This window comes from Sceloporus undulatus, chromosome 7 (genome assembly GCF_019175285.1).
Source record: "Sceloporus undulatus isolate JIND9_A2432 ecotype Alabama chromosome 7, SceUnd_v1.1, whole genome shotgun sequence".
Taxonomy (NCBI): Eukaryota; Metazoa; Chordata; class Lepidosauria; order Squamata; family Phrynosomatidae; genus Sceloporus; species Sceloporus undulatus.
The window spans coordinates 25,111,228-25,137,645 of NC_056528.1; the positions used below are offsets into that span (position 1 = coordinate 25,111,228).

The following is a 26,418-nucleotide window of genomic DNA, read 5'->3' on the forward strand; positions in this document are numbered from 1 at the left end:
CTTGAAGGAACAGGTTCACAGTCTCACATCCCCGGTTCGCCGTACAACGCAGATCTCTATTCCTCACACACTTTTTCCAATGGCCTTCTAGCCTTTGGAATAGAGGACTTGGTTCAGTGTAATCCACTTAATTTCATCTTCTTCAAGCGAAGAAACATTTCAAGGGAGATTTGGCGTCTCTACTCTCTGATCAGGTACGTTCGGATATAGAAGCCATGGTTGAAATGGGATCTGGGGAAAGTTACTTTCATAGCCCCCAACCGATCCTGATTAATCTTCTGTCTCAGCCCACTTTTCAGATGCTTTAAAAATGTCCTGGTTTCTCTTCCCTCCTTCCACTTTCTCCTTTGTCCTCAGCTTATTTCAATTGCTGCAAACGCTGCAATCGAAAAGAGTTTGCACTCCATGAAATGTCCTGTCTCTGAGTCCTGCCACACTGCAGAAATAAAGCAGACTGACACCACTTTTAATGGCCATGGCTCCATCCTAGGGCATCCAAGGATTTGTAGTTTGGTGAGATCTGGTCTGTCAGAGCCTGATTTGTCATTTCTCACCAAACTACAAATCCCAGGATAATGTAGGAGAGTGTCATGGCAATTAAAATAGTGTCAAACTGCTTTATTTTTGCAGTTTGGGTGCATCCTCAGAGTACAGCTGGATGTCAGGGCAGCTCTCATAATCTAGGCATGGAAAAGAGAAACCCTCTTTCTCCAAAACTGTATTTTTGGCTGTTCATAACTGCCTTGAATCCTGTTTTGGAAGAAAAGCAGGAAATAAATCCCATAAATAAATTGATGAATAAATAAACAGTTGTGGATGTCTTCCAATTTGCTTGTGAGCTCAATTCAAGGTGCTGGCAATAACCTACAAAGCCCTAAACAACTTGGGGGCAGGATATCTGAAAGACCTAGGCCTCCTCTTATAGGAGCCTGCCCAAGATTCGAACCTCTGCTTGGCCCTGGAAACCCACCAGAGGATCTCAGACAAGTCACACTCTAAGAGGAAACCAATAGCAAAACTCGTCATCAAATTTGCAGTTGACACCAAACTTGGAGGTGTAGCTAATACCCCAGAGGACAGGATCAAAATTCAAAATGACCAGAAAGCTGGACCAAAAACTAGCAAAATGAAATTCAACACGGAGAAATGTAAGGCGGAAAAATGAAATGCACAGATATAGGATGGGGGACACTTGGATGAATGAAACTATGTGTGAAAGGGATCTGGGAGTCCAAGAAGACCATAAGTTGAACGTGAGTCAACAGTGCAATGGGGCAGCTAACAAGGCCAATGCGATTTTAGGCTGCATCAATAGAAGTATAGTGTTTAGATCAAGGGAAGTAATAATGCCACTCTATTCTGTTCTGGTCAGGTCCCACTTGGAATATTGTGTCCGGTTCTGGGCACCACAATTCAAAAAGGACATTGAGAAACTGGAGCGTGTCCAAAGGAGGGTGACTAAAATGGTGAAGGGTCTTGAAACCCTATGAGGAACGATTCAGGGAGCTGGGGATGTTTAGTCTGCAGAAGAGAAGGTCAAGAGGTGATATGATGTATGAATACTTGAAGGGATGCCATATTGAGGAGGGAGATTAGGACATGGAGCAATGGATGCAAGCTCCAGGAAAAGAGATTCCACCTCAGCATTAGGAGGAACTTCCTGAGAGTAAGGGCTGTATGACAGTGGAACACACTCCTTCCTCGAAGTGTAATGGAGTCTCCTTCCTTGGAGGTCTTTAAGCAGAGGCTAGATGGCCATCTGTCAATGGGGATGCTTTGATTGAGAGTTCCTGCATGGCAGAATGGAGTTGGACTGCATGGCCCTTGTGATCTCCTCCAACTCTATGATTCTATGATCTATGATTCTATGATTCCTCTGTACAAATCTGTCCCAGAAATCCCTAGGAGAGAGTCACCAATAGGTTAGTGTCATCCACTGTCATCCTCAAGGTGGGAAATAACTACAACAAGCAGGTAGATTGTTTTCTGCTGCTCCAGAGACTAGGACACGGAGCCATGGGTTCAAGCTATGGGGAAAGAGATTCCACCTCATTATTAAGAAGACCTTCCTGATGGTGGAAGGGGAAGGTTTGGCAGGGGAAGATGCTGCCTTGGAGGGTGGTGCAGACTCCTCCTTTGGTGGTTGGATGGTTATCTGTCAGGAGGGCTTTGACAGTGTCTTTTGGCATAGCAGAATGGAGTTGGGTTGGATGGCCCTCGATGGACCCTTCAAACTCTAGGAGTCTATGAAAGCAAACATGATTGATAGGTTAAGAAGACAGAAAGCAAGCATGGAGGACAGGTTGACAGGATGGAATAGAAAGAGGGGGACAGGTTGACCAGATGGAATAGAAACAGGGGGACAAGTTGACCAGGTGGACCCCAAGTATGGTGGCTAGGTTGACCAGGTGAAATGAAAGCATGGTGGACAAACTGATCAAGTAGAAAGCAAGCATGTTTCAGAGTAGGACCAGGTGTGATGCAACAGAGAGGGTAGGAAAGTGAGTGTGCCCACTGTTTCTTTCCCAAAGCAAAACACCTCCTATCCAGCCAACTTTTTCAATTCTCCTCCTTTCAAAACACACACACACACACACATATTTCTCCCTTAGCTTGCCAATGAGCCCACAAACACTTCTTTGAACAGCAACTGTCCATTGTTTAGGCGAACGATGGTGTCGGTGGTTCTTGACACCCACAGGTGTGATACCATTCGGAAATTTCCAACCACAACACCGAACTGAGCCTTAGAGGGTGGCTGAGGCTCTTGTACCTTTGGGGGGGGGGGGGGAAGCAAAGATTTACACTTTTCCTTTCCTGGGGTGCATCTACACTGTTGAATTAATGCAGTTTGACACCACTTTAACAGCCAAGGCTCCATCCTAAAGGATCCTGGGATTTGCAGTTTGCTCAAGCACCAGCCTTCTTTGGTAGAGAATAACAAAGACTGTGTAGAATTACAAATCCCAAGATCCTATAGCATGCAGCTACAGCACTTAAAATGGGTCAAAATACATTATTTCCACAGTGCAGATACACACCCAAATACCAGGATTCCCTAGGATGGAGCTACAGCATTGCAACTAGTGTCAAACTGCATTATTTTGATATTAGAAGCACCCAAATTCCAGGATTCCCTATTTAGCACTTAAAGTGGTTTCAAAGTGCATTATTTCAACAGTGCAGTGCAGATGCAGGGGAAAGAGGAGCACAGGGAGCAGGGTTTTTGTACTTCCCAGTTGGCTGAGGCAAAAGCAAACTGCTGCAGCCTTTTTCTTGCAAGGTTGTTCTCCTTCACTGATAACTTTGGCCAACTTGGCTTCCTTCCGATGCTGCCAAGCCACAGGTGTCCCTGCGTTCATCCGGGCATGAGAAGGCGTTTGCAAAATCTTATTGATTGATAAACTGGAAAAAACGTCTTGCATGAATCGAAAGATCCCCTCCATGAATCATTATTTCTGCAAGCACACTGGAATTTCTGCTGAGCATTCCCCACCCCCAGATAATAATATTTTTATCAGCTCACATAGAGCATGTGTCAGAAGGACCGGTTGTGTGTGTTGTGTGTTTTTAAAATCAAAAAATTCAGCCATGATAGGGAGCTTGTGTTTGTTCCTAAGTCGCTGCCGTCACCAGTTCAGTTTCCTGCCGCAGCTTCCTGCCCCGGTTGCAGAAAACCCATCAAGAGTTTGGGCTCTGAAGACATGATTGCAAACACATGGAAGGTTTCGATTAATCCAAGCCATGTGTGGGTGGATGGTGCGCTCTCTTTTGGGCGGAGGGGAGGCCAATTCCACTTGACTCTGGTGGTCTCTCCATCCGTTCGGGAACCACATCTGGAAACGTTCCCTTTTTCGACTCCAAGACCCAGCATGACTGTGGGACGCTGGGGCTTGTAGTTATAGAATCATCTGAAGAGGTGTCACATAGAAGAGGGAGCCAGTTTGCTTGAGGGTAGTATCTGCATTGTAGAAATAAACGTGCCCCTCCACAAACCTTGCCAAGAAAACCCCAGGATAGTTTCGCCTGTGGATTGCCATAAGTCGGAAACGTCTTCAAGGCACACAACCTCAAAAACACCCTGAGACTTGGAAGGGCAAGCAATTAGACAAGATCCTGAAGGGTCAAGATATATTATTGAGTAGTAACATCAGGATGGTCTGTGACACTGTATTTCCTGTTTCTCAGTATGGTTGTGAAAGCTGGATGGGGAAGAAAGCGTATAGGAAGATAACCAACTCATTGGAAATATGGTGCCGGAGGAAAGGAAATCAGGCCTGAATTCTCCCTAGAAGCCAAAATGACTAAAGCGAGACTGTTGTATTTTGGGCATATCATGAGATGACATGACCCTAGAAAAGACAATAATACTTGGCAAGGTAAAAGGCAGTAGGAAAAGAGGAAAATGGCATTCCAGATGAATAGACTCCATCAAGGAAGCCCACAATGGCTGCAAGGCTGTTGGAGGTCTTGGACTTGGAGGTGACTTGAAGGTCTCTCATTCATAGGGTCACCAAAAGTCAAAGTCGATGTGACGGCAGGTCACAACAACCAAGTGTTATACTGTAATTGTCTAGTGCACCCACAGAAGTGTAAACTACTGGGACTATGTTGCTATCTACCAAACAAAGGTTATGTTAATCTCTCTCTCTGTTTGGCAGACATTTCCTCCGTACCCGATGACCACCATTTTGGTGGAGCCAGGAACTCTCCTGAGATGCCCAACCCAGCCGCTCACCTGCCTTTCTACTATGGAAGCATCTCTCGCTCAGATGCCGAGGAACATTTGAAGCTGGCAGGGATGTCGGATGGGCTTTTTCTACTCCGTCAATGTCTCCGCAACTTGGGGGGCTACGTCCTCTCCGTGGTCCACAAACTCCAGTTCTACCATTACCCTGTCGAGCGCCAGATGAACGGGACCTTCGCCATCTCTGGAGGGAAATCCCACTGCGGGCCTGAAGAGCTCTGCGAATTTTATTCCAAGGATGCGGACGGGCTTTGCTGCACCCTCCGGAAGCCCTGCAACCGTCCCAGCGGCATGGAGCCCCAGCCAGGGATCTTCGACAGCATCCGGGAGAACATGGTGCGCGAATACATTCGGCAGACGTGGCAGCTGGAGGTACAGACAAAACACCATTTTGGAAACGGGTGCAAAACACTTTTGTTCTGCACCCATCATTCCCCGTCTTGTTACTGTGACATTTGTGTTGAAGTGCACTCTTTTGTGGTGGGAATTTATAGCTTTTGTTAGATTCTGAAAGGGTTCGTATTGCTCCTCAAAAGGTACCACTGGTAAGGGAAGACGAAGAAGAATTCATATGGCAAAAAATGCAGATGCTCTGGGTTCTAGGGGGAAGGAAAAGTGGGGTATGTCATTTCCTTCCCCTCTGAGTCCAGGGCAGCCACATCTTCATGATCTGAATGGTCTTACTATTGGTAAAGAGCCATGGTGGTGGCTCCTCTCAGGGCTTCCTTGGTGGAGGAGGACATAGGACTATGTAGGTGTGTTTCCATTTTTTAAATGGTAGGTTTCAGCCATGATGGAAGACACGACTGAGATCCAAACGGACATGGAACGGAAAAAGACACGTTTGTCCAGCATTATTCTTGCAAAAGCACAATGAAATCCTTCTGGACAATTTCAAAGAAATCCTCCTCTCTCCTTCTTGGTTCCTTGTAGGGAGAACCGCTTGAGCTGGCCATCATAAGCCAAGCCCCGCAGGTGGAGAAGCTCCTGGCCACCACGGCCCATGAGAAGATGTCTTGGTTCCATGGGGCCATCTCCCGGCAGCAAGCCGAAAGCAGGCTCTATTCCGGCACACAGCCTGATGGGAAATTCTTGTAAGTAAGGACCAGTTACCACTTACAGATATGAAAAACAACTTCCTTTTTCTCATTTTGGAGCTCTTCCCTTCATCTCCCATGTTTGGGATATTTACCTGCGCATTCTTGCTGTTCAAGATCCAGAATACAACGTTGTTGTCAACTCCTTCCTCATCTCCTCTTCTCCTCTTTTCTACATCATTTTCTTTTCCTTCACCTTCTCCTTCACCTTCTTCCTCTTCCTTGCCTGAATCTTATTGCTGGTCCTAACTAGAGGAGGCCTATTGAAATAAGGACACTTCCCTACATATTGATTCAACATTAAACAAGTGATTCAATGGGTTGACTGTAGGTTGAACTAACCAAGAGGATTCAGGCAGTTGATGTTGTTATTATTTTTATATGGCCTGTATTTTCTATTAGTTACTCAGTTAAGTATATAAAACTAAGTGTGTATATCTATATCTATATCTCTACAGTTGTCCCTCCTAACTCTGCGGAGGGGTGACCTCCCCTATTTTCAATGGCGCACTCACCTGGCGGTGCATCCTATTCAAGTCTATGGGGCTTGAATATGCGCGAACCTCCATTTTTGCGGGGGGTCTGGAACGGATCCCCGCGAAAATGGAGGGCCAACTGTTTATATCTAATCTTTTTGGGACTGACCTCCTAAAATCTACTAGAAACCTGCCATTTTGCAATCGCTAGCAGAACAGACTCCTTTCTCCCCAGGCAAACGGTAAAGTTGTTTGGAAGGGGCAAAGTTACAATCATGGCAATAGTGTCATAATCACACAGCCATACAATAACACACACCTTCCTTGAGTTTGTACATCTTGTGGAAATGATAAGTGGTCTGGACTCTTTTGCACATGCACAGGTTGAGGCAAAGGAAGGAGAAAGGATCTTACGCTCTGTCTCTGGTCTATGGGAAGACGGTTTATCACTACCGGATCATGCAGGACAAGGCTGGGAAATACTCTGTGGAAGAAGGGAGCAAGTTCGACACGCTCTGGCAGGTGGGTCTTTTGGTCTCCATGTGGTCTGCATTTAAATCAGGGATGGGGAAAGTGTGGCCTGTGGGCCACATGTGGCCCAAAGGACCTCATTGTGCAGCCCCAGGGGGTCACATGTGGATGCAACCCCTCTCTCTTCTTTTCTCTAACCCTCCTTTCTTTCTCTTATTTTCCCCATCAGCTAGTAGAATATCTCAAACTCAAACCAGACGGCTTGATCTATTATTTAAAGGAAGGCACCCCAAATCCTGATACGCCAACAGGTAAGGTTTTCCTTCCTTCCTTCCTTCCTTCCTTCCTTCCTGTCACCACATAAAAAATGCTCAGAGGAGAATAAGTCTGATTTAACATACAGTATCTCTCTGTGTGTGTGTTGTGTGCCTTCGTTTCCAACTTATGGAAACCCTAAGGCGAACCTATCGTGGGTTTTCTTGGTAAGATTTGTTCAGAGGAGCTTTGCCATTGCCTTCCTCTGAGGCCAAGAGAGTGTGATTTGCTTAAGCTCACCCAATGGGCTTCCATAGATTCCAATGAGGAATTGAAACCTGGTAGCCAGAGTTGTAGCCAAAGCTCTATGGCACACATATAAAATAGCAAAAAGCAAGGTTTGCATTTAGGAATTGATATATTTTTAGAATATTTTCAAGCTGAATCCATAGATAAAGAATCAGTGGATATGGAGAAGCGATTGTAAATATGGGTTAGAACCCATGGTGCGTCAAGAGAGGTAGGAAAATGGGTCGAGCTTGGTATAACCTAAAGAAATTTTCCCGTTCTCTCATTTTCAGCATCTCCACCAGCTCTCCCTTCCGACTTGGTAAGTTTAGGGGCGACAATAAGGGGGTGCGGGGAGTGCGGACAGCACCGGGTGACCCCTCAGATGGGATCTGACCGGACATCCTTCTTTTCTAGAGCATATGCTACATTTCAACTTTCTGTCCAGGAGGAATTCCAAAATGTCCTCCTGGAGGAGCATCACTAAGAAGCACGAATCTACATTTATCATGCAGGGGTAGCCATTGGCCATTTTACAAATGCAAACAAAAATCCATCTGTGATACCTTCATCGGCCAACCAAAATGCACAACAGACTTGTTGCAAGCTTTCGAAGCTCCATGGGCTTCGTTGTCAGGCATGTTGCAAACCAAACAGGAGAAAGAAGGGGGATCTGAATCTACATTTATATTAGTGTTTGTAATGTCCATTTTTGGAACGCCCCACGTTTTTCTTGAATACCTGTCCTTTTGTTGTGCCTCGACCTCTTTTGCAGTTAGGACATCTGGGGGTCATTCCCATTTGGGGTATAATCCAGGTTCCGATCCAGCTCTGCCCCGCTTTTCAAAGCGATTCCAAAAGGTCCCTCGTTCTCATTATGAAAAGGGACCATTTGGGGAATCGCTGGTCACTCTGGTCCGCTGGCTAGTTGGGAAAGCAAGTTGCCTCCATAGTGTTTGTGGGTTTTTTGGGCTATGCGGTCATGTTCTAGAAGAGTTTATCCCTGACATTTCGCCAGAATCCTTTGGGATTCTCTGAAGATGCCATCCACAGATGCTGGCAAAACGTCAGGAGCAAACTCTTCTAGAACGTGGCCACAGAAACCGAAAAACCCACAAAAAACTATGGATGCCGGCCATGAAAGCCTTCGACTTCACAAGTTGCCTCCCTTTCCTACCCAGCTTGAAGCTTCTCCAGATGTGGAAAAGTATGTCAAAGAGGGGAGATATTAAAAATGGTTAGCACCGGGTGTCAAATTTGCTGGGTAAAAATTCACCATTCATACCCCTGGTCCCAGCAAACTGTGCAAACTGTGACCATTATTATTAGTCTGCCCATTCTGGTCTTCAGTAGTAACATGTACCCTGCCAAGGAATATCATGCCATACTGAGCCACACCACCAAATCATTTTGGCACAGTTTCACTGTTTCCGTTAGTCCTACCTCGCAGGGTTGTGTTGTCAAGCCCCAGTTGGCGTCTCAGTTTTCTCTTTGCCTCTTTCTCGGCAGCCTCCTCGGAGATTCACCTCCCAAAACTCTAACGGATACACACCGGAGCCCATTGGTGAGTAAGACGCCTGTGGAAAACAAATATTGATACGTTTATGCAAGGCTTATATGAATGTAAAACATAAGGAAGAACAAATTTGTTAGCCTTAAACCAATTATTATTATTATTATTATTATTATTATTATTGAAAAATTATTATTAAACAATACATCAAACATTCGACATACAACATGCACCCAACACACATTCAAATATACGAACATCTTATATATAAGAAAGACGATAAAGAAAATCAAAAAAGCGTATAATGAACCTGCCATACATTTGTTGTTACTCCAAATATCTTCTGTGTCATTTACTATTAAATTCTACCTCTTTATTAACTTAATTAATAACCGCTTTCATCAACTCTTGTCACATTTCTAGCTTCTCCCTTCTCTATATACCATCGCTTCTTATCAAATACCTTCCAATCCATTTCTATATCTTCTTTCTTTTCTTTACTTTCCCTCCTTCTTCCCTCTTCTCTTCTTACTTTCCTTTCCATTATTTCCTTCTTTTCACTATGCTATCTTACGCTTTCTTTTCTTTCCTAGCCTTAAACCACTCTTGAGTCTCAGTTAGAGCTTAGTCACATTGGTTGCCATCCTGTTTGTGATGTATAAAAGTGTAAATCCTGATATATATATGCATGATACTATACTATATATTGGGGGTTGTTGTTGCAGGATATGGTATTCTTTTTCTCTTTTTGCAATGACCAAAGTCCCTGCCGTAAGACTCTCTCTGGCCAAATCTGCACTGCAGAAATAATGCAGTTTGACACCGCTTTAACTGCTACGGCTCAATGCTATGAAATTCTGGGATTTGTAGTTTTGTGTAATATTTAGACTTCTCTTTCGGAGAGCTTTGGTTTTTATTGGTTATTAGCTGGTGTATTGCTAGTGTGTAAGAAACCCCCCGCATAGTAGCAAATAAGCATGCAATGGCCTGTTACAGACTGCCAAAATAAAGCTGCTTCGGGTCTCTTTGGAGGTATGCTGTTTAAATGATGCATGCATCCTAAGAATCTGGAAGCTGCACCAAAGCTGGACTCCAGTGCTTAGGAATGGAGTCTGGCTTTGGCGCGACCTCCGGACTCTTAGGACCCAGGCATCATTTAAATAGCATACCTCCAAAGAGACCCGAAGCAGCTTTATTTTGGCAGTCTGTAACAGGCCAATATTTTCATTTCAAATGGGTCAAGGAGCATGGCAACACTTATTGCGCTTCTCGCTGGATTTGTGTGACAACCCCACCATCTTCTGGCCTGCTGTGGCACTACAAGAGATTCCCAACACCTGCAAAAAAGACCTTTGTAATACAGCAAAATAGCTTCAAAAGTCATATAGTTTGCATTCCACTTTTTAAAAGAAGGCATCTCTTTTCCATTTGCCCTAAATTTTCAAACGTATTTTTGCAGCAATAATGACTCGAAACTTAATTTTAAACGGGGGAAGTGGAAGAAAGTTTTCATCGCCGAAGTGCAGCTCTCGGATGCTCCCTGGAGTGGAAATTAACCATTTTTTAAATACCTTCCAATTGTTTCAATTTTTCAGGGACAGTCCCCGATTAACCCTCTGTCATCCTGCCTTTTCAGCTCCTTTAAGAACATCCCGGTTTCTTTCTCTTCCATTGCTGCAAACCAAGTTCAAAATGCAAAGACTATTTGCACTCCATTAACTGAGATGGTGAAATCTTGACCTTTCCTGTAAGCTCAAGCAATAGCAAACCGCTTCAGCCTCTCTTAGCTTTTGCATTTCTCCTTATTCATATTTTTGCCAACTTGACCACACTCTGAGTTTGCTTGGCCACATTTTTCCTGGTTCAGTAGAACAGTAGGATATTTGTCAGCCTTTCGTGCCATGAATTGCAGCCGTCCCTTACTGCTCTTTTGAAAAATCGAGGCCTCATTCCCACTTACAAATAAATCAGTTTGCGATCTGAATCGATGGATCAATTCGACAGCGGAGTGTGGTTCACATTACATTTGCCCCGATCGCATTTCTGTCCTGTAAAATAACCCACTTGTGGTTCATATTGACAAATGAATCGGTTCAAAATGGACCTGCTCCGGACAGTCGAAGGGCAAATGTAAGTTGATTCTGATCCGCATCTGGTTCACACTTGTGCGAAATCGATTTATCCAAAAAGATGCGGAAAAAATCAGTGTCAAAAAGACGCGGGTTAAATGGATCTAACGCGTGGGTCTAGCTTCAGCGATTCAGTTCAGGTGGGAACCAGGGTCATTTGAACTGGTTCAAACCGATCTGGTTTAAAAGGTAGTGGGAATCAGGCCCTGGCAATGCTAACCTGCAGTGATGATTGTTTTTGGGTGTTTTTGGTCTTTTGGGGGTGCAGGAGTCGGGAAAAAGTCTCGAATCCTGCCCATGGACACCTCGTGCTACGAAAGCCCATACAGCGACCCCGAAGAGCTGAAGGATCGGAAGCTATTCCTCAAGAGGAGCAACCTGATCGTGGACGAAGTGGAGCTGGGCGCGGGCAACTTTGGGAGCGTCAGGAAAGGGGTCTACAGAATGAGAAAGTAAGGGGTCGACTTGTGTTATGGTTAGCTTTCTTCTATTTTATTCCCTAGATTGGCACTAAGGTTCGAGTCCCTTCTTGGCCATGAAACCCATTGGGTGAAAAGTCACACTCTCTCAGTCTCAGGGGAAGATCAAGGCAAGCCCCTCTGAACAAATCTTGCAAAGAAAACCACCTAATGGAGTCTCCAAAGCCAGGAATGACTTGAAGGCACAACAGTTGAATTAAACATTAAACTATTTGACCATGGAATGGACTTCCTTGGAAAAGAGTAGACTCATCTTCATAGAAAGTGTTTAAAAGAGAAGATGGTAGTCACTTTTCAGAGGTATTCTAGCTATGGATTATTGCTCTAGCAGGGGTTTGAGTTCAATGATTCCCACACTCAGGTCCTTTGGATATTTCGGAGTTTGGATCCCAGAATCCAAAACCATTGGCAAGGATGCTGAGGGTTCTGGAAGCTGAGGTCCAAAATACCTGGGGGACCAGAGTTTGGGAATCACTAAATAAGATGATCTCTCTTAACTTTATGATGCTAGAGAGTAAGTCATTATCCTTGAATGACCATGCCCCTTCTTATGCCAATAAGGTTGCCAATGTGAAAACTGGAGAGGGCTCTTGTACTACATCATCATCATCATATTTATTTATATCCTACTTCCCGCACCAAAAAAGCAACCCAATCTCCTTTTTTCTCCGCTTCCTTCCTTCTCAGGAGGCAGATCGATGTGGCCATCAAGATGCTGAAAAGCGGCAATGAAAAGGCAGACCGGGATGACATGATGAAGGAGGCGCAAATCATGCACCAGCTTGATAACCCCTACATCGTTCGGGTGATCGGTGTCTGCGAGGCGGAGGCCCTCATGCTGGTGATGGAGATGGCGTCGGGGGGGGCCCCTGAACAAATTCTTATACTCCAAAAAGTGAGGCCTTACCTGCAAAACCCAAAATACGTCCACTTCCCTCTATAGTCCCTCTCAAAATGGCCACCAGGAATGATGTCTTGGCACTACCTGTCACCATTTTGAGAAGGAAAATGGAGGTAGGAGGGGATTTCTATGGGTGTATTTTCATGCATTTTGGGGGGTTTTCGGATTTTTTCTGGACAGGTTTCAGTCACAAATTGTTAGAAAACCATGCTATGCAGCATGTCTATGTATGCAGTACATGTCTGTGTATTTAATGTGTTGCCTAGTGGTCTGTTGACTTTAATAAAGGTGATGGTTCAGAAAAATCATACTAATTTTTTTTAAATGGGGGAGGTGGGTAAGAAATAATAATAATCCATGGGGAGAGGTGGGTAAGAAACAACAACAACAACAACAAAGAGATGGGGGGCTTTAAGGCCAACTAGAGTGGTGTCTATGGGCCACATGTGGCTCATAAACCACTTTCCAAGCACTCCTAGCAAATGCAACTTTCTCCGTCTTTCACTTCTACCTCTCAGGGATGAGATTTCCGTCAATAACGTGGTGGAGCTGATGCACCAGGTGGCCATTGGGATGAAATATTTGGAAGAGAAGAACTTTGTCCATCGCGACCTGGCGGCTCGAAACGTCCTGCTTGTCCATCCGCACTACGCCAAGATCAGCGATTTTGGCCTTTCCAAGGCTTTGGCGGCAGACGACAGTTACTACCTGGTGAGCATCGGGGATGTAAGGTTTTGCTCTTCTGCAAGAAGAAACTCCTTCCCAGAGGAGACCTGCTTGGCATCTTCTCTGCTCTCTATTCACCGGCGGTTGAGATCCTAGTTGGAAGGTGTAGCTACGAGGTTGTAGGGATGCACCATCTTTCCAATGTTGTAGCTATTTCTCCCAGAGCGGTGTAGTTGTTTGCATGTTGGATTATAACTCTGGCGACCAGGGTCTGAATCCCTGCTCGGAAATCCACTGGGTTTTTGGGCAAGTCACACTTTCTCAGCTTCAAAGGCAAACTCTCTTCTGAACAAATCTCACCAAGAAAACCCCATGATAGGTTCGACTCAGGCTCCCTGTAAGTCGGGAATGACTTTAAGGCAGGCAACACCTACAAGAATTTGAGACCCTTAGTCTTCTTGGCCACACTGGCCTTCTTCCTTGGAGTAACGTCTCTTATTTTCTCTCTCTCCGTAGGCGAAGACCACTGGGAAATGGCCGCTGAAATGGTACGCACCAGAATGCATCCTGTTCCGGAAGTTCTCCAGCAAAGGCGACGTCTGGAGTTATGGTGTGACCATGTGGGAGGCCTTTAGCTATGGACAGAAACCCTACAAGGTGAGAACCAAGGAGTTTGTCAGCTAGAATTGGCATTTTGTCCTTCTCCTGAGTTCAGATCTTCGCTCAGCCATGGAAACTCATTGGGTGACCCTCTCTTAGCCTCAGAGGAAGGCATTGGGAAACCCCCTCTGGACAAATCTTGCCAAGAAAACTCCATGATAGCCTTAGGGCCACCATAAATCGGAAAAGACTTGAAGGCACTCAACAATAGCAGCAACCCACATAACCAGGGGTTGGGACCCTTGAAGTCCCTTGCAAAGCTGATGATTCTATGGGTTCCCCATTCACTAGAGCCTGCGATTTGTGATCCTCGCTCTTTATGCAGATGCATGAAGACCGAATATGGTTCCAATGGGAAACTGGATTCTACATGAACCTATATTCTCTCTCTGTCTGTGTTCCTGCTTTCTTTTCTCCCAGAAAATGAAAGGTCCCGAAGTCGTGACATTCATCGAGGAAGGGAAGCGGATGGAGTGTCCACCCAGGTGTCCTCCAGAGATGTACAAACTGATGAACCAATGCTGGACGTTCAAGTAAGGCCAACCTCAAGGTGTCAGCAATAGCTTTTCGGGTGCTGTCCAAAGCCAGAAATTTTTTGGTTACTTAACTTACAATTCTTGGGTTTTTGGTGATCGATGTGAGAGAGCCAGCTTGATAGGTTTGCTTTGGGGTTTTCATTTTCAACATGAAATTAGTGGTTTGAGTGTTGGACTGCGACCCGAGAGACCAGAGTTCGATTCCCAGTTCAGCCATGGAAACCTACTGATTTTGGGCAAGTCACACTCTCTCAGCCTCAGCGGAAGGCAATGGCAAACTGCCTCTGAACACATCACACACACACACACACACACACACACAAAACCTATGATAAGTTTATCTTAGGGTTGCCGTAAGTTGGAAATGCCTCAAAGGCACACAACAACTTGCACAGTCCTAATCCAACAGTTGGTCCCCTACCTTCCAACAATGACCCATAGGTATACCATCTCCACCAAAAATCTCAGTCCTGCATTTCTGTCTTGTGTGAACAATGTTGAGTAAAGCCCATTGTGGGTGCAGGGAAAATGTCTTACCAGAAGGAAATCTTATGCTGGGGTGCCACCAATGAAAATGTCCTCCATTCCAATTTGCTCCTCTCTGCTTCCATTTCCCTGCAGGTTGGAAGACCGCCCGGATTTTGCCACGGTGGAGACCCTGATCCGCACCTATTATTACAGTATTGCTGACAAGACGGAGGAAAAATCAGAGGAGAGGGTTAAAATCACACCTGCTTAGCCTTGGGCACCCTGAAACGGACAAAAAGACACACAAAGACTCCTGTAAATGATGCTTTCAGCCCTTGGAAATGGATGCATCTGTAGTTCTTCAGATCTCTGAATGGCTTCTTCTGTCTCTCTGGAAGGAAATGGTTGGTGCAAGAGTTGAGATCAGCACTGCTGATACTGTTTTAAACACACACACACACACACACACCAGTCAAGATCCAACATCATTTCAGCATAGTACAGATATCTTCCAGCAGAGTTACGCTGCATAAAAACAAAGAGAAATTTGGATACGACAGGATCAAACCTTTCTTTGTTGCTGTTGGTGTTTTCCCTGCAAAGAAATGACTTTAAACTGTGGTCGGTCATTTTTCTGTTTGCATTTATTGATCATAAGACATCTTCTTTTTTTAAAATACATATACAAAAATAAAGGCAAATCATCAATATATCCCTGATGCATTCTCTTGGAAACTGACTTGTATCCAACCCTGTAATTGCAGTTTGTGAGAGAGGGAGAATGGTTTCATTCTGAGCAACTTCAGTATTTCTAACAGAAGAACAGCCTTGTTTTAAATACAGAATCAAAGAAGTGTAATGTGTGTGTGTGTGTGTGTCTGTTTGTGTATGTATATAGGAAATCTAAAGTGCAATAGTGTTAGGCCCAGAGCTAAGAAGTAACTTGTTTCTCTAACGAGTGATTTTGGCAACTGAAACAATGCCGAAACAGCCATAACTTGTAATTCCCTACTTTTCAATGGAACAAGTGTCAACCAGTTACTCATTACTTGGTGTGTGTTATGGCTTAGTCTATCCAATGGTAAGAGAAAGAGAGAGGTGGGTCACACACCTTGTGTAGCAACCAAGAAGGAATGCTTTGTACTCTCTCTGGCATTTTTCTCAGGTTTTCCAAGGTGCAATCTCTGAACTGGCCTCTTGGGGGCACCAGAGGTCATTTCCATGTCTTTTCCAATGGCACATTATTAATAAGTAAACATTACCTGTTAGCAAAGAGTAACTGGAGTGCAGCAACAGACCTGTCGGGTGATCAGAGTGATGAGTAAAGTAACCGGTTCCTTTCAATAAGTTACATCCCAAGCTCTGGTTAGAATTACTTCAATGCACTCGTGTCTGCCCTTTCGGAAACGAACGGTTGTAAACTCCTTAACACTGATGGCCATTCGTGGCAGAACCCAACTCAATTTTTAACACTTAAATCAGGGAAAGGGCACAATCTGATTTTGCCCATAGACCTGACCCAACCTAGATTTGGCCAAGGGAACGCCTAGTTGACCTCTCACGCAGGGGAAATCCCTGCCATCCCTAATTTTGTAAGTTGTTTGACATTGTTTTGCTTTGCTTCATCCTTTAGATCCTTTGCTATATGCCCCTAAGTTTTACCCTCGACTTATCCACGGGTCATATCAAAATCCATAATCCCCCCCCCCCCAAATTTCCCCTTGACTTATACATGAGGTCGACTTATCGTCGTGTATATACGGTAAGTAACTTGATTCATGGCTTTTGCAGACAGAAGAAAATGATAGACCCAACTGCACAGTGCATTTTTAAAACAATAAATAAAACGGAGCCAGGCTGCCCCTGCCCATAACCCAACTACCCAACCCATCCTCCTGAATGGCAGTCTTTGTTTGGAACATACAGTCTCATTGTGGTCCATGATCCACATGGCTTTCGCCTTGCTTTTTGTTTGAGTCGAGTTGCGTTGCGTTATCCACCGATGGCCATTGGCTTCTTTTAGTCACACTGTCCATCATGGGAAACGTCGGCGTTCTCTGCGTGGCGTCTACACGAGGAGGAGGGTGTGCGTGCGATGGGGAAGGGGGAGAAAACCCTGTGCAAAAAGAGATGCCCCCCTCGGAGGCGGGTACGGAAGAATCGAGCCGTCCAAAATCCGCATCACCGGGTTCTCCGCATGTCCAGGTGAGGGAAGTAGTTGCCAAAAATGTTCTGCTGGACCTGGTACTTGCCTGCTCTTCTCCTTGCCTAGAAAAGAAGTATTACCATTACTAGTGGTACTGGTATTGGTAGTACCGGTACTTGTACTACTATTGGTACTACTGCAACCATTACGGTTATTATTGTTAGTACTACTAGTAGGATGGAGAACCACCGTGGCGTAATGGTTTGGGCATTGGACGATGACTCTGGACAACAGGGTGTCAGTCCCTGTTCAGCCGTGGAACCGTTTTAGATTGAAAGCCCGAAGGCAGAGAAACGTCTAGTTAAAAGTAATAATAATAATTGTAAAGCCACTCTGAGAACCTTTAGAGCTGAAGGGCAGGGTATATAAATACCGTAAATGAAATGAAATAAATAATACTGGGTGGCTCTGGGCAAGGCACATTCTCTCAGAGGACAGCCATGGCAAACCCCCTCTGGAGAAACTTGCTAAGAATATCTTGTGATGGATTCGCCTTTTGTTGTTGTTCACTGCCCTCGAGTTGATCCCGACTCATGGCGACCCTATGGATGAGACATCTCCAAGACCTATAGATTTTTGTGAGTTTTTCGAGCCATGCGGTCATGTTCTAGAAGGGTTTGTTCCTGACGTATCACTAGCACTATTCAGAGAAGATGCCATCCACAGATGCTGGCAAGACATCAGGAATAAACTCTACTAGAACATGGCCACAGAGCCCAAAAACCCACAAAAAAAGTCTATGGATGCCAGCCATGAAAGCCTTCACATCTCCAAAAAACTCCTGCCCTCACTCCTCTGCTTAATTGCTGCAACCCCATAAAACCCATAGTGACCTCCTTCATAGAGTCCATCCATCTGGCTCTTGGCCTTCTTCTCTTCCTACTTCCAGCATCATTGTCTTATCCAATGAGTCCTTCCTTTTCATGATGTGTCTGAAGTACAACAGCCTGAGTTTGCTCATCTTGGCTTCTTCCAGGGAGGTTTCCGGCTTGATCTGCTCTAGGACCCATTGGTTTGTCTTCTTGACTATCCATGGTATCCTCCACACTCTTCTCCAGCCCCACATCTCAAATGAATGGGTTTTCTTCCTATCTTCTTCTTTAACGGTCGAGCTCTCACATCCATCCATGGCAATAGGGAATACAATGGCTTGGATGATTCTAACTTTTGTGCTCAGTTGTACTTCTTTGCATTTTAGGATCTTCTCTAGTTCTTTCATAGCCGCCCTCCCCATTCTTAACCTTAACCTCCCCATTTCTATCAACGTTTGATCCCAAGTATGGGAATTCTTTGACTATTTCTAATTTTTCATTGTCTAGGTTGAACTTGTGTGTGAAAGTTCTCCTCGGTGGTTCTTATTTTGGTTTTCTTTATGCTCAACATTAAGCCTGCCTTTGCCTTAGGGTTGCCGTAAGCTGGAAATGACTTGAAGGCATCGCACCACCACCACATAAATAAAGATAACAACAACAACAACACAACTTTTGGACCCCGACCCTGAAGTGTGAACCTACCAAGAAGCACATCAGGAAAAGTAAGACGAAGCCCAACAGGACAGACAGACAAATGAGGATAATCGCCCAGAAAGGAAGATCTGGAAAGAAAGGAAGGATTGATCGACTCTTGACAGTCAGGTTGAACAACATTTACCTGGTTTCATGGATCATATTTTGGGCATTAGAGATTTCACTGATAATAATATGGTGGTTCTAAAGTCAAACCCTAAAGGAAACATATTTAGGGGTAGCCATACTGTTCATACAGCAAAATACACCCCCCCCCCCCAAATCCACAAAATAGTGATGCTTTTGTTGGCCGACCAAAATGCACAAAATACATTGTGCAAGCTATTGAAGCTTTCCAGATATTTGAGGTCTCCATAGGAAGGAGCCATGCCAGTTAATGTGCTATAAAACCGCTATAATAATGTGGTACAGACACGCTCTTTGTCCATTATTGCAGAGGGAAATTAATTACCGATAATTTTGTGACTGATCACTTTCTGGGTCTGATGTCTTTGAGGAGACTACCCCGAATTAAATGATAAAGGCCCCCCTAAAACCATGGTTACCTTTTCTGTAGGGTACTGGACTCACTTCCGAAGAGTACCCTAGAAAGAAATCAAGAGAAATCCATTAAACTCAGGATATTCACTGGGGTTCGGTTCCAGGACCCTCCATGGATAACAAAATCTGTGGATGCTCAAGTCCCATTAAATACAATTGCATTGTAAAATGGTGTCCATTATATCAACCAGCAAGATCAAGGTTTGCTTTTGCGGATTTATATCTTTTGGGAATATTTTCAAGCCAGGGATGGTTGAATCCATAGATGCAGAATTGGCGTATATGGAAATCCGACTGCAATGTCCATTTATGATGGGCGTCTTCTGATGTTCTCCAAAGCTTACCATTAACAAGCAGGGTCCTGTCATCCAGCATGTATTTCCCCAGCATTGAACCTTTGCCAGTGAGGTTCTTAAAGACGTTGTACACAAAGTCTCTCTCAAAAGTCCTTGGACCGTAAGCCTTCATGAATGTGCAGATGGAATTGACGGCTGTTTCGTTTTTCCAGCCAGTGGGTCTGGAGAAGAGAAATGATACCAAGAGTTGAACAGCAATCAATCAATCAATCAATCAAACAAACAAACAATTTATTGGGCAGTGAACAATCCTTAAAACAGAGCTGGGCAACTGTGGACAGTGTTCGCTTTTACAGGAGATCTTGGCAACCCCGCACCAAAGAGACCAATCTTTTTGCCCCCAAACAACCTAGGGGATATTTTCACCATGTTTTGGGGCTTTTCTGACCCATTTTAGGTGTAAAGCTTTTATTAAAAACAGGAAGGTGAGTGGGAAGTCACTTCTCATTTCAAAAAAGGACCTAAATTGGTCATTTGGGGGATGAACTTTTTGTGGGAGAAATTTTTTGACAAGTAGTTAAAATGTTATAGAGGGGATTTGGAGGGCATTTCAGAGCAATGAAAGTCCATTTTGGGGGGAAATGTTGGAATGAAAAAGGAACTCACCTGAAGTTTTCAACAGAGCAACCGACAAAATTCGCTGCCAAGTCGCTGCGTTGGTAGAGCTGGTTGAGCTGGAAAATGGAAAAAAAGGAAAGGAATTAAACTTGGAAGACTTGGAGCAAATGTGATGGAGAGGAGACTCATATATTCTCCGGATGGGAGCTTCCTGAGTCACTGAGATTGAAAGCTTTGGACAAATTTAATTCTACTTTAAGGAACACAATAATCATAGAAGTAACTGGACATCTGATTCTCCAAGGCTTTCCACATTCCCACTTACAGATAAATTGGTTTGCAATCCAAATGGATGGATCGATTCAACAGTGGAGCGTGGTTCCCAATATATTTACTCCGATCGCATTTCCCCCCTCTAAAATAACCCTCGAACGAATTGATTCAAAATGGACCTGCTCCGGCCGTCCAAAGGGCAAGTTTAAATAGATTCCAATCTGCACCTGTTTTAAACTTGCATGGAATCGATTAACCAAAAAGACGCAGAAAAAAACCAGCGTCAAAAAGACACGGGTTAAATGGGTCTAGCACATGCCCCCCCCTCTCCAAATCGCTTCAGTGATTCGGTTCAAGTGCGAACCATGGTCGTTTAAACAGATTCAAACAGATTTGCAATCCAGTTTAAAAGGTAATGGAAATGAGGTCACTCTATGTGCTCTTAGGAACAAGCCATAGGTCTAGTTTCCTAAGAGTTCAACCAACCAGTCAACTCGGCAACCCACCTCTCCTTCGATGCTTGCTTTGGCATCGTGGTAGACCTTCGAGTTTGGATCCCTCATCTCCACCCGGTATGGCAGGTTGGTGATGGTGAAGTTGACGGTGAAGTCCTTCACCTTTAGCTCCAAGAGGGGGGTCTCTGTGATGGCTTCAATCACTGGATCAATTGCTAAAGAAGCCAGGGAGAAATAAGACTTAGCAACAGAACCACTGGTTTGGGACAACGGTGAGACTCGGGGCCACCTCACATGTTCCTCTCCAGTCTTTAAGCTGAAGTAGGAAGACTCTCTCATAGTGCTGAGCTGAAAACATGGCAACCCTCATTCATAAAGGCCCATTTCACTTGACCACAAACTGACATACCGTTAGTTTTTTGTGGGTTTTTCGGGCTATGTGGCCAGGGTCTAGAAGAATTTATTCCTGACATTTCGCCAGCAGCTGTGGCTGTCATCTTCAGAGAACGCATATATTAGCGTGCTCCAAGACCTTGGTATCCAAGGGACATTGGTGGTCAGTCCCAAGTCAGTGGAGTGATAAAATCCACCCAAGGTTTACCCAAGAGGATGATGCATAACACCATGATTTATGCAGGAGTGCTCTAAACAGCCGCCTTAGATGCAGTCCATTTTTGTCTCAGCAAAACTACAACCCATGGCAGTTAAAGTGGAATTATAACTCTAATTCTGTAGTATGAATGGACCTTTGGATACCAGTGCAAAAACATTGATCTCAGAGCTTTCCTGCCCATTTCTCAGCTTCATTCTCTGTGGCCTCTCTAACCAAAAACTCTGAACTTTGTAAGAGGGAAGTGCTGAACCAACGCTGGACCAGTTCTCTGAAGATGGCAGCCACAGATGCTATAAGGAATAAACTCTTCTAGAACATGGCCACATAGCTCAAAAACCACACAAAAAACTATGGATGCCAGCCATGAAAGCCTTTGACTTCACATTGACATACCTCTCACTGTCACGCCTTTGAGCTGGAAGCGACGGCCCAGCCACTGGGAGGTGGCGTTCTTCGTCTCTCGCTGAAACGTCTCTTTCACTGTGTCCTTGCTGATGTTCATTTCAGGATCAAAATAGCACTTGCAGTCAACCACAATAGAACCGTATCTGGAAACAGAGAGAGAGAGAGATCCGATAGGGATTGGAACACCATACTTACCACAAAGCTCGATTCCGGTTTGGTGTCGAGGAGGAATTCACACTGATTGGGATACACCAAAGATGGGAAAAGTGTGGTCCAACTTTATTTTTGTGGGCACCAAAAGACACTCCCATCTCCCAAAGTGGTCTTCACTGACCTCAATCTAGTAACAACACAAACATTGAACCCGTTGCTGATGGTGCTTCGGCCAAAGAGCTGATTCATCTGCAAATGTTGAACAAAGGCAGGCTTAATGGTGAACATTGAGAAAGCAAAAATAATGACCACAGAGGAGTTACATAAACTCAATCTAGACAATGAAGAAGTGGAAATAGTCAAATAATAAATTATGTCTTGAATCCATCATTGACCAGAATAGAGACTGCAGCCAAGAAATCAGAAGAAGATTAGGACTAGGAAAGGCAACTGTGAAAGAACTAGACAAAACCCTAAAGTGCAAATATATAAAACTGAACATTAAAGCGAGGATTGTCCAAGCCACTGTATTTCCCATCACCATGTATGGATGCGAGTAATGAAGAAAGAGGATAAGAAGAAAATCAACTCATTTGAGAAGAGTGCTTAGGATACCACGGATGGCAAAAAGACAAGCAAATGGGTCATTGAAGAGATCAACCTCCCTGGAAGCCAAGATGGCCAAACTAAGGTTCTCATACTTTGGGCACATCATGAGAAGGCACAAATTACAGTGGTGCCTCGGGTTACAAAATTAATTCGTAACGCGGCCGCTTTCGTAACCCGAAAAGCCTTCGTAAGCCGAATTGCCATAGGCGCTAATGGGGAAAAGCCGCGATTCCGTGCGAAAAAGCCGAAAAAAGCACCAAAAGTTTTTTCGTAACCCGAAAAAACATTCGTAACCCGAAACAATAATTCCCTATGGGATTTTTTCGTATCCCGAAAATTTCGTAACCTGGGTATTTCGTATCCCGAGGTACCACTGCTGGAAATATGGAAAAAGGACTCCCTCACCTGATCTTTGATGCTGTCCTCCAGTTGTCTGTATTCTGGAGACGATGGATCTGTGTTGGTCAAGTTCTCGTTGACTATCGTGAAACCGAGTTCGTACCCAAACCCTTCTGGAACCAAGCTAGAAGGTGGGTATCCTGGAAGGAGTGCGGTGGAGGAGGTTGTAAATAAAGGCGGCAAAATGTGGTTGGTTTTCCTGTTAAGCATCTCAGAGCAAATATCAAAGCAGCCATTGGGAAATATAATATAATACTGTATAATATAATATAATATAATATAATATAATATAATATAATATATATATCTCCAATGTGACATTCACTAGAGTAACAAGACTTTTGGTTCCTCCCTTGTGTAGCCCTCTCTGGCACCAAAAATGGACTGTAAGATGCTGCCACATGGTCAGTGTTGAAGAGAAATACAACACATGGCACTTTTGTACATAGAAAGGGGTGCCATTTGAGGGTTTTTGTTTTTTTTTTTTTTTTTTTTTGGCTCAGGCAATAAAATACCTTGGGATGGCCCTAACCACATGGGATGGTTGGAAGAACAAGCATGCATCAACCTATTACTGGACTTATGCTCTGGCCAAATGGATATTTACCATTCACACAAAGGCTGTCCTTCTTCATGGCAATGTGTCCAAACTTGGTGCCGTCTTTTGTGAGGTTGCGCAGCTCATCGTAAACCCTCACACGGTCAAAAGGAACCGGGAGCTGATCTTTCCGATAGCTGCAAAGCTGGTCCACCATCACAGCTGCCCCGGTTTCTGGAGACCTAAGAAAATGCAAACACATATCAGGGCGCTCCAAAACCTTGGAGTCCAAGGAACATTGGTGGTCAGTCTCAGGTCTGTGGGGTGATAAATCCACCCCAGGTTTACCTTAGAGGATAATGCATAATACCATGATTTACTTAGGAGTGCTCTAAACGGCCACCTTGGATGCAGCCCATTTTTGTCTCAGCAAAACTACAACCCATGGTAGTTAAAGTGGAACCATAACATTACGATTCTGTAGTATGAATGAACCTCTGGACACCAGTGCAAAAACATAGATCCCTAAGCTTTCTGCCCACCCCTCAGCTTCCTCCTTTATGGCCTCTCTTACCGAAAACTCTGAACTTTGCAAGAAGGAAGTGCTGGGCCAACGCTTGTCTTGTTGAGAAAGGATTCCACCTGGAGGAAAGAGAAAAATGACAACAAACACAAAACCTTGGAAAGGTCTTTTATGTCCAATATAAATCCTGGAGTGGGTTGACCATCTGGAATTGAAGTCCCCCGCTTCTTGATCCAAGTCCGCCAAGGCAGGGGGTGACACTTACCAAATACTTGACCACTCTCTCTGTGGCGTTGAACTTCCGAGAACCGGCTATCCCCATATCCATGGTATAAGGCAAGCTGGACAAGGTGTAGTTCACAGTGAAATACCCCAAAGTGGGCATTTTGGTGGCAGTAGTCATAGGGCTTAGAGCTGCAAAAAAAGAAGGAAGACATTTTTGCTTTGACGCTGTAATACGGTGGAGCCAGGATTCCCAGAGTCAAAGCTTTGGGACTTGTTAACCATCTACCATCTTGGAGATGTCTCATTCACAGGGTCGCCATGAGTCAAGATCGACTCAAGGGTGGTTAACAAGAACCAACTATCTACCACCACCAAAACTGGGGAATGACTCACTAAACTACCATTACTTTGTTGTTGTTGTTATGTGCTTTCAATTCAACTGTGACTTTTAGTGTCCCTCTCCTAGAGTTTCCTTGGCCAGGTGTCTTCAGAGGGGGTTTGTCATATTTTTCTTCTGAGGCTGAGCATGTGTGTAACTTGGCCAAGTGTGTTTCTATGACTGAGAGAGAACTCAAACCCTCATCTCCCAGAGTCCTAGTCTAACCCTCAAACCATGACACCATGCTGGCTCTCACTGGCAGGATTTATAAAGATGAGGTTTGGCTTTGCCTTCCTCCGAGGCTGAAAGAGTGTGACTTGCCATAAGGTCCCCCATTGGGTTTCAATGGCTGAGTGAGGATTTGAATCCTAGTCCTATACCACTCTGAGTACCATCTCAGATTAGAGCCATTCCTCCAAATCCATAGATTCTGCATCCACAGATTCAGCCATCCACGTCATGAAAATATTAAATAAAAAATCAATACATTCCAAATAGCAAACTTTGATTTTGCCATTTTATATCAGGGACACCATTTTAGTCTGCCAATGTATATAATGGGACAAGAGCATCCATAGATTTCGGTGTCTTGGGATCAAACCCCAGCAGATGCCAAGGACCCATGGTTCTACTTGAGCTAATTTAACTTAACAAGAAGGAGTGTGACTCAAATTTTCCATTTAGATGTCAAAAATACTTACCTGAGAGGCTTGATGGTTTGTTGTAACCTGGAAAGGAAAGAGAAGGATTTTAAAAACAAAAACACAAACCCAACCGCAATACTTCTTTTGACCAGTATGTTGTTAAAGTAAGTAAAATAAGCCTTGCAAAAAGCCACAGAGGATATATTTGCAACCAGGAGGAGTGGGGAGACTCCCTTGTCAAAAACCTTTGGACCTTCAAAGAAAGTCACGGCCCCCCTCTTCTTCCCCTTTGGTTAGACCTCTAATGGAGCCCCTGTGTCCATTCTGGACACTACAGTTCAAGAAGGATCCAGACAAACAGGGTTACCGTTGACATAGAGGCTGTTTGGGTCCAGTTTGTAGGGACCCATTTTGGTGAAACCGCTAGTCTTGTTGACCATTTCTTGGTAGACTTTGACTCGATCGAAGATAGGGATAGTGGTGCCCGTCTGGTAAGTGCAGATGGAGTCCATTCCCGTTTCATCCCCATGCTTCTTAGGTCTGGGGGGGGGGGGGGGGGGGGGAGGGAAGAAGGAAGGGGGGAATTTAAGTGGAAGTATTCCAGATTGGCCGAAGAGATGAGTCAAAGAGGAGAAAGTCAATGTTCCTGGAGAAAGAAGCCAAGGAAAAAATGAGATGTTCACACATTCGGGAACGATTTACCTTAGAGCGGTCACCTCACATCCCCCAAATGCTGGACCCAAAGTGCTCCTGTTGAACATTCGGCCAAGCTGGAAAAGAAAGGATCGCGTTGAATATATTGAACTAACAGGCCACTCCACACCGTACGACACACACATATTTTTGCTCCGTCCCAAAAGGAGCCAGGTTTACCAGAGTGGTGAGGGTCATTTCGGTGGCATTGAAGGCCTTTGAATTGGGAACTCCCATCTCTGGCTTGTACCGGAGGTTGGTGACGGTGAAATTCACTGTGAAATGTTCCTTCGTTGGCGTTGCGACGGCTGTGACCCAAAAAGAACAGAATAGTAAACACTGTGATTGGCTATTTCCTGAAATCTTGCCAGGGTCTACAGTTCTATGTGTCTTATTTTCTCCTTTCATTCTGGTTCTTTTAAAACCATTGTTTGATGATATTTCATGTTTCATGATATGAAGGGGGGAATGCCTCTTTGCATGTGGGATGCCTCTTTTAATACGGGACTTTTGCTTCCTGTAAGAGAAGCATCCCCACTTTTATGGCAGTGAAAAGGGAATGCCTCTTCTGAGATGGCAGAATCCTCTTTTGTGTGATGGTGGAGGGAAAATGGCAATTTTAAAATAGCATTTCCCC

General features: G+C 44.5%; 3 protein-coding genes across 3 annotated transcripts in view; 1 reads left to right on the forward strand and 2 right to left on the reverse strand.

Moving 5' to 3' along the window:
- On the forward strand, positions 1–15,523 carry LOC121936026 (tyrosine-protein kinase ZAP-70). The gene is given in 14 exon segments (XM_042477787.1): positions 1–194; positions 4,662–5,119; positions 5,681–5,841; positions 6,704–6,842; positions 7,021–7,102; positions 7,628–7,656; positions 8,844–8,898; positions 11,245–11,428; positions 12,143–12,314; positions 12,316–12,350; positions 12,875–13,067; positions 13,539–13,679; positions 14,103–14,215; positions 14,840–15,523. Coding segments are annotated over 13 exon segments (1,824 nt in total). The 5' UTR covers positions 1–194; positions 4,662–4,717; the 3' UTR covers positions 14,958–15,523.
- LOC121936537 (mucin-16-like) lies at positions 15,498–21,715 on the reverse strand. Its single transcript, XM_042478860.1, has 7 exons — positions 21,607–21,715; positions 20,652–20,815; positions 19,921–19,988; positions 19,303–19,475; positions 18,964–19,002; positions 18,407–18,486; positions 15,498–16,954 (listed from the first exon to the last, which is right to left on the reverse strand). The coding sequence occupies exons 1-7, from the start codon at positions 21,713–21,715 to the stop codon at positions 16,868–16,870; spliced, it is 720 nt and encodes a 239-aa protein (XP_042334794.1). The 3' UTR covers positions 15,498–16,867.
- The window catches only part of MUC16 (mucin 16, cell surface associated), a 15,549-nt gene continuing 9,839 nt past the window's right edge, over positions 20,709–26,418 (reverse strand). The window contains exons 21-30 of the mRNA XM_042478861.1: positions 25,962–26,089; positions 25,791–25,858; positions 25,456–25,628; positions 25,146–25,172; positions 24,106–24,254; positions 23,892–23,959; positions 23,387–23,559; positions 22,786–22,919; positions 21,607–21,761; positions 20,709–20,815 (exon numbers count right to left, since the gene is read on the reverse strand). Of these exons, the coding sequence (XP_042334795.1) occupies positions 21,741–21,761; positions 22,786–22,919; positions 23,387–23,559; positions 23,892–23,959; positions 24,106–24,254; positions 25,146–25,172; positions 25,456–25,628; positions 25,791–25,858; positions 25,962–26,089 (941 nt within the window). The 3' untranslated portion in view covers positions 20,709–20,815; positions 21,607–21,740. The remainder of the gene's footprint in view (positions 20,816–21,606; positions 21,762–22,785; positions 22,920–23,386; positions 23,560–23,891; positions 23,960–24,105; positions 24,255–25,145; positions 25,173–25,455; positions 25,629–25,790; positions 25,859–25,961; positions 26,090–26,418) is intronic.

Bases quoted from the DNA above. Each gene is read 5' to 3' on its own strand.
- LOC121936537 (XM_042478860.1), bottom strand. From the start codon at position 21,715: ATGAACATCAGCAAGGACACAGTGAAAGAGACGTTTCAGCGAGAGACG. The intron at 20,816-21,606 runs GTATGTCAATGT...TGGCTTCTTTAG, and splicing joins CAAAGGCGTGACAGTGAGAG to CAATTGATCCAGTGATTGAA. The intron at 19,476-19,920 runs GTGAGTTCCTTT...TCTCTTCTCCAG, and splicing joins TGCTCTGTTGAAAACTTCAG to ACCCACTGGCTGGAAAAACG.